Consider the following 7,929-nt stretch of genomic DNA (forward strand, 5'->3'; position numbering starts at 1 on the left):
TTCCCTTCCCTTCCCTTCCCTTCCCTTCCCTTCCCTTCCCTTCCCTTCCCTTCCCTTCCCATCGCACCCCGTCTCAGCCCGTCTCATTCAGCCCATCCCAGTGGCACTCACGGGCGGCAGGCCCTGCTCCACGTCTTCGGGCCCCGCTCGGGCGATGGGTACCTTCTCCGAGCCCTCGGCCATGGCTGCGGCAGCGGCTGCCCCAGGCTCTCCGCTCCCCGCCGGGCAGCACCGCCCCGGCCCGGCCCCCGCACCGCCCCTGCCCGGACAGAGAACGCTCCTCTCCCTCCGGGCCGCACCCCCGGGAGGAGGGGAGTGGGGATTTGGGGCCCAGGGGCAGCGTTGGAGAGAGGAGAGAGGGGGAGTGATGGAGGGGGAATGTCCATGCAGTGAGTACCGCGCTGGGCTGCTGTGGAGAGGTGCCCTTACAGACAGCCGTAGTAAAAACTGATTTATATATATATATATATAAATATAATAGCTTTTAAGCTACATTAACAAGCTTGCCAAAGAAATCAGCAGAGTGCATTTGGATTGAGGTGTGGGCGCAGCGCATTTGATGGCTGCCCCACGGAGCACCCCAACGTGGCACGGGCTGAGCTGCCACCAAGGCTCTGGGGACAAGCAGAGAATTGGGGGGGGGGGGGGGGGGGGGGAGAAAGTAATCTTTTGGTTTGAAATGGCCACAAGACCTCATTGCCCCCAGAGGCAGGTCTGACCGCTGGACTGGAAACCACTGTGAAGCAGCACAGAAGTCAGACGTGGCTCTCACCTGCCAAGCACTTTGCCTTTTCATGGTTGAGGAGCAAATTCCGGGGATACCTTAAGCCCAGCCCCATCTATCCTGTTGATTTCCATCATTAGCCATCAGATCCTGGTCAAAAATGAAAGGGCATGATTGCTGCTGAAAATAAACACAATCACAGCTCGTTAAATGCAAAGAGAAGCACTGTGCAACTTGCTAAAGTAGGGCACATTCTAGCCCGCTCCTGAATGACACACTGGTTGTAGGTTGGGGCTAATAATAAGATTATGATTCTCTTCATTAGCAAGTATTTTGTTACACCGCAATCTTGTGAATGGATATGTCTATCTTGGCAAAATGTGAGAATCCCAGCCTTTGATCTCAAACCTCCATTTCACGTCTCTGCTTTAGAAAGACAGATTTATTTTAAGGCCCCTGCGCTCATCTCTGGTGCAGAAACGTGCCAGGGAGGTTTGCCACGGAGCCCCCCATTAACCCTTGCTTTCATGCCATACCCTGTGCGCGTGCACGGAGCTGCTCGTGAGACTGCAGGGGGGCAACCCTTGCCGTTGTGATGGATGGGGTGGCAATGGGGCAAACAGGGCTGGGGGCAGATGCACACCCGTGCAAACAGACCCACATTCAGTCACCGCAGAGCCGGTGTTTGTAGGGCTGAGGACAAAAACGCAGCTCGCCTTTCACCAGCTGAATTCTTCCTTTGCAATGAAGATAACGCCGATAGTCGCGTCTGAGCGCCGTCTCCTCTCTAAATAACATGTGTGTGCTCAGCTGGATTAAGCCAACTTCTGAGGCTGGAAATCATAATAACAGTCTTTTACAGGACAGCTTTTCTGGTCGTCTGATACCATTATCCTCTGGGCTGAAAAGCATTCCAGAGTACTTGGAGAGCTGCAGTGAATGTGAGGTTGCTTAGCTGATAGCGCGGGCTTGTCTCAAGGAAGCACATTTTCTCATTATTTTCCACAGCTCTGAGAAAAGTTTAGAAGGGGAAATGGAAATATTAAAAATGAGAACACTTTGGTCCGGCTGCTCACTGCACCCTGCCTTTTGGTAAGTCTCTTCTGCTTCCTTATATGCTTTTATCTCCTTTTTCTAAGTGTCCCAAAAAGCTTTTTGAACTCCGCCATGGCCTGAGTGGAAATTCATGAGGCTGGGCACTTTCCCATACTTTTTTTTTACACCAGCACGGCCATAACTTGGTTAGTGACTCGGGTCCCAGCTACTCGATGTCTCTACTTGACCTCTCTTAAGAATAACCAGAATCCTCTGGAGGGAACAAATCCTACAGAAAAGAGAAAGGAGATGTTGGCTTTCATATTTAACCCATCACAACCTGAGGTTTTGGAGAAAGTTTAAGGATTCTTCCCTGCAATGGGGCCAACAGCTGAACTAACTGGTATGAACATCCTCACCAAGGTCCCTGTGGTAACCCAGGATGTAGCCCCCCCTTGAGGGCTCACTTTTCCTCCTTACCCCCTCACTCCATGCTGGCGTTGTGCTCCTTTCCTTGCCTAGTGTGGCAATGTGAAATGCCAGACACCAAAGCCACTGTTTGTTCTGTGCAGGGCTCTCGGAAAGCTCTCGGAAAACCAAACCAAACCAAGTCTCCTTTGCCATGAGACTCTGAGAGAAGCTGGCATCCCCCATTGCCCTGATTGGGCACGTCTCCAGCAAGACCACAGTGAAGGGATGCACAGAGATGCACTGGGGCGGAACCCTGCTCTCAGCTCACATCTTCCCCATCCATCCCACATATGGCCCATCACGCTTGGTTCCTCCTCACCCCAGGACACAAAAGGCAGATTTGTTTTTCCCCAGGGCCAGATTTCCTCTATCCATATGTCTTCATCATATTCTTCCTAATTTAGCCAGTGGCTGTGCCTTCTGTTTGCCTTGAATCAGAGAAATAAAATAAAAATAACTAGCTTTCATTATGTGCTTTCCTTCCTACCTTTAACAATGTGGTCTCTTTTGTAGCTATCCTCTGTAAATTGCTCGTAGGCTACTTCCTTTCCTAACCTCAAATCAGTGCTCCTGCTTTGGAGGTAGTTATTATCTTAAACAACTTAGTAGTGTCAATCTCCTTTCTTTTTCCCAGAGGCTTCTTTCCACTTTGATGAGAACTCCGATAATTTTCTTTTTGTTTCGTTGCAAAGGCCAAGCTTTATTTTCTCGTCCAAGAGCTCCCACGAATCAATTATATTTCTCTTTTCTGATCTGTGCACCATTCCACTAATAATTCCGTGATCTGACTCAAGCAAATACTTCCAATGAGATAACCTCAGAGTCATCTCCAGTGCCAGAATACTTTCCAGAAATACTGCCTCCTGAAACCCGCGTTTCACTCAGCCTTCTGAAAACACATGAAGCACCTTTATTATCTTTTTTTTTTTTTTTTGGCCTTTGTTACCTTTTTGGGATGTTTGTGTGGATTGGTTCCAGAAAGTATAATCACCTATTCATCTCTGCTCTGTCCTTTCATTTAGTTCCTTGCATCAGTAGCCCTGAGCCCAGGTCTGCCCTGAATGCATAGAATCATAGCATCATAGAACGGCTTGGGTTGGAAGGGACCTCAAGGATCACCAAGCTCACGGATCACAGGCAGGGCTGCCAACCTTCTTATCTAATCCTAGACCAGGCTGCCCAGGGCCCCATCCAACGTGGCCTTGAACACATCCAAGAAAGAGGCACCCACAACCTCTCTGGGCAGCCTGGTCCAGCTCCTCACCACTCTCACAGTAAAGAACTTCCCCCTGACATCCAACCTAAACCTTCCCTCCTTCAACTTAAAACCATTTCCCCTTGTCCTGCCATTATCTACCCTTGTAAAGAGTTGACTCCCCTCCTGTTTGAGGGCTCCCTTTGGGTACTGGAAGGCTGCAGTGAGGTCTCCCCACAGCCTTCCCTTCTCCAGGCCTTGTTTTCAAAAACCCACAGATGGTTCCTCTTTTCCTCATTGCCAGAAGCTGAGCAGGGAGCAATAAGGAAGAACAGTATAATTTCTGCTGGTAGACCCTCTTTAATTGGGAAAATGCATCTGTTATCCATGTATTAGCATGGAAAAGCATGGAACTGCTGTTGTCATGCCACTACAAACAGCAAATAGCAGCAGCAATAATAATAAACTTGGCTCAGTTAGGATCCTCGTGCTTGTCCAGTGTGGAGAGCTGAAGGGTGAAAATGCTTGAAGAACAGCGTGACAAAAGCCAGGGACCTTATTCCCTGCACAGCCCTATTTCCAAGGGCTTTTTCCATGACTCCATAGTCAGTGATTTCTGTGACATTCCCTAATTGTTAAAGGGCAAACTGTCAAATACTTTAAGCTCCACACTTTATGGCCTGTCTATATGGGGCCGCAGCACTGCATGGGGCAGAGCTGAGGAGCGTGAAACCAGACTAGCTGGAGGGGGGCAGAGGTGGCTTCCATGGCCTCGCCAGCAAGATATTTTCCTCTTGCTGACAATGTTGTGTTGCTGCCTTGAGGAGCTCACCTGCCCTTGCACAGGCTGAAAGAGGCAGCAATCACATCTCTAAAGAAATTTTGGGGTTGTTTGGGAGAAATAAAAGAGTTAATTTGCAGAAAGGTCTCACTTAGGTAAATCATCCACAGTATTATGCTACCTGAGGTGAACAGGACCACCTCTATCTTCCTCCCCTTGAGGTGCAAACGGTCTTGGTGTCCAAGAGAAGATGCTTAAGTTGCTTTCCTTGTCTCTGCCCGTGGAAAGCAGCCCCAGAGCTACATCGCCCAAAGCAAAATCCGTTCTTCATGGCTGGAAGCTGTTCTGTGGGGATGCTGGGCATCGGGCAAGCTTGGCCTGATGAAAGGAGCTTTGTTCCCTGATGCATGTGCTTGTTTGCTCTGAAGGAACGTGGCTTCCAGCTGCAGTAATGCTGGTTTTAGGAACAGAGGAGACTGATGAAGCCTCCACTCTGCGGTTGAGGTGCAGCCGGGTGGTCCCTCATGCAATGAATTAGTTAATGTGTGAAGAGACTGGAGGAAGGTGTAAAGTGCTGAGCATTTCTTTCTACTTCTTAGGATAATGTGTTTTAAAGATCAGCTTTGGGTTTGCCTGCGATGTGATTTGTTTAATTATTTAAGCCTGTTAGCATATTTTCCTCGGGGGATGGAAAATCCTCAGTGAAGGATCTTTACAGGAGAACAGAGATCTCTGTTATACGCTGAGGGGCTCACACCCAGCCGCCCGCATCGACCCCAGCATAGGGCATGGTGGAAAGGCTGTGCAAATACCACCTTCCTGACCCCAAAGGATGACTCACGACTACCTCTCCTCCAGAGCTACCAGATATCAGACACTAAAGGGCCCTCTGTAGGTTGTCTGGGATTGTGAGTGGTAGGCACTTGGTGTGGAGAAGGCTTTATAAGACAGCTCTCAACACCAGGCCCTCCCCAGCCCAAGCTTGGCTGGGTATGACTGCATGGGGCTGCAGTACTGCTGGGCATGTTAATGTTTCTGGAGGAGCTTTCTGATTCAGGAATCTCATCTCTGAGTGACTGCATGATGGAAAATTTCCAGATGAGGTGCTGAAAAGGTGTGGAAGCCAATGGCTCTGACATGGCAGTGGAGTGGATGGGATCCCATGTAATACTCTTGCTGTGCCTGAAAGCCATCTCTTATTCCACTGTACTAAGCCACTACATCAACATGTGCAAGGCTGACTTTCCACCAGACAAACCCAAAGGAATGGTGCCTCTCCTTTTCCTCAATTCCTCTCCTCTTCCTTGATGCCTCTCCTATTCCTTGCTACCTCCCCCATGAAGTCTCAGCTTAGCAGCTCCGGCTCTTCTATGAACCCAAGTCAACTTAAGAGGAAAAGATCTTGGTTGTTCTGAACTTTGAGAGCCACAACAGCATCTCACAGAATCAGACAAGTGGGCATGATTCCTCCTCAGCATCCTCTCATCTGCGAAATTATCTGCAGCACCTTTTGTTATCCACAGCACAAATCTAAGCTGCTGCTTAGATTTGCTCTGACGTTTAGTAGGAGAACCCCAGAGATCAGCACCGTTGATGCAGGCAGAGCCTGACATCCCAGTGACATTTGAGCTGGGGTTGCCACACATTCAAATCACTGTTGATTTTTATTTTGTGTTTACTCACTAAATCTGAACTCGAGGCTCAACTGCAGCCAGTTCCATGAGGTCCCCCCTTCAGCTGCTTTCACAACTGAGCAGAGAGAGGTGCAGAGAGGTCGAGAGCCCCAGGAAATCGTCTGTGGCCGTGCAGCTCATTAAGGGCTGAGCGCCGTGTCCCCATCCCTCTGCTCTGATCATCCTGCATGGCACAGCCTCATGGGGATGGCACTGAGGAAAGAAGAGTCGACAGCCTCATTTCATAGCTTGATTCGGAAAATCAAGCAAAGCCACTCTGCTGGACTACTGCTGAATCAGTCATCTTTGGTGCAGTTCCACACGGGGATTCCCAGCAATTTAACCAGAAGGCTGAACAATAAAATACATTAGGTCTGAACTGGCTAAGCAGAGGCAAGGCGGGAAGGAAGGCGTCTAATTGGAGAGGGTTCAGCAGGAGCCTACCCTGGGGACTCTGTCCCTTGAGATTAGGAGCTTGTTGACATCTGGGTTGCATGCCATTGCTGCCTTACCCTGCATCCCACCAGGGCTAATGGCAGGGAGGCAGAGAACAAAAGCCCTGCAACTCACACCAAAGGGAAGAGGAAGGTTTTCTGCTGTCAGCATATAGGCCCTTGGGAGAAAGGAGATGGCAGCTCCTACCCAGAGGCGTACAGTAGTGACTTTCGTGACTGGAGATAGGGAAATGCATTCTTCTGTCATTAGGGGTTGTCGGCAAGAGAGATTCCCTTCTGCCTTGTTCTATCCTGTCCTAAAGGCCCTTACAGAATCACAGAATCCTTAGAGTTGGAAAAGCCATCCGAAGGCCATCTAATCCAACTCCCCTGAAATGAACAAGGACATCTGGAAGTACATCAGGTGCTCAGAGCCCCATCCAGCCTTACCTTGAGTATCTCAAGGGATGGAGCATCCAACACAGTGCTTCACCACCCTTATTGTAAAAGGTTTTCTCTCTGTCTAGCCTAACTTTCTTGTAGTTTGAAACCATTTCCCCTTGTCTCAGGATGACTCCTTCATAGTACACAAGTGCCTTGGACATTTTGTGCATTCCCTGTTCTAGTGAAGCGTCCTCTTTGTCCAAGGTGCACCTACGTTTGTGCTGTGCCAGGGTCTGGAGAGAGCTCCTGCTTCTGCCTATGTCCCCTCCTGGCTGCAGGCAGTGACAAACCCTTGGCTGCTGCCAAGGACTGCCCAGCATAGATTCACGCACCTTTAAAAGGTGCACAAAACAGTCAGCAGCCAGAAGCAGGAGGGATTGCTAGGAATTTCTAGAGGAAAGGAAATAGACACCTGTTTCTTTCCCTCTAGAATTGACTAGTTCAGATGCAGGCCCACCACCTTTGGTGGTCAGCAGGCAGGTGATCAGCTTGTTGTCATCCCTCTGGCAGTTCATCAAGACAAAGCCAAGTTACCTACTTGCTCTTGTCCTCCTGCTTCTCCCTCCCGCTGCGATCCTACCAGAGCCTGTTGCTGATGCAGATGAAAAACAGAACATGGAGAAGTTAAAAAAATAAAAGCCTCCAAACATGACAGAGCCAAGGGACTGAATTAGACCTGTGCCGTGCAGCACACCATCCCTCTAAGCGAAGCGTGGAGCCTGACACAGTGCTCAACGCCTGCCTGAAACCCAACCACAGCTCTCAGCCTGTTTTGAAATCCACCCACAGCCTTACTTTCTACAAACTCAGGGAGAAAATGGCAAATTAATCCTTTTTTTTAAAAAGGATGAGCCGGTTTCTTGTCACTCCCTGCACAGCTCAGGATATGATAGCTCCTTCTGCATAAATACAGATTGTTTCTTTTCGCAACTTCTCTTTCATCAGACTGCTAGGAAGGCCTGGGGGTTGTTAGAAATGTGAAAGAAACTTGCTTCCCAATTAAGGTCAATCTCTTTTATCAGAGTCTTTGCATATAAACCTCAGTTTCAGAGGGATTTCTACAAACTCCATCCCCGTCTCTGACAAACCTGGAGATGCCCAAACCTCAGAAGGCGCGGGGAGGCGGCTGCCTTCCCTCCCAGCTTGCAGTGCAAAGCAGGGAGCTGATCTGT

At 49.3% G+C, this 7,929-nt stretch overlaps 1 protein-coding gene across 1 annotated transcript in view; it reads right to left on the reverse strand.

Annotated features, from left to right (window-relative positions):
• The window catches only part of CNMD (chondromodulin), a 10,940-nt gene extending 10,757 nt beyond the window's left edge, over positions 1-183 (reverse strand). Inside the window, exon 1 of the mRNA XM_042868602.1 lies at positions 112-183. Coding sequence (XP_042724536.1) covers positions 112-183 — 72 coding nt within the window. The remainder of the gene's footprint in view (positions 1-111) is intronic.
• Between the last annotated feature and the right edge of the window lie 7,746 nt (positions 184-7,929).

The sequence above is a fragment of the Lagopus leucura genome, unplaced genomic scaffold, assembly GCF_019238085.1.
Source record: "Lagopus leucura isolate 7727_CA_CO unplaced genomic scaffold, USGS_WTPT01 Super-Scaffold_100001, whole genome shotgun sequence".
Classification (NCBI taxonomy): Eukaryota; Metazoa; Chordata; class Aves; order Galliformes; family Phasianidae; genus Lagopus; species Lagopus leucura.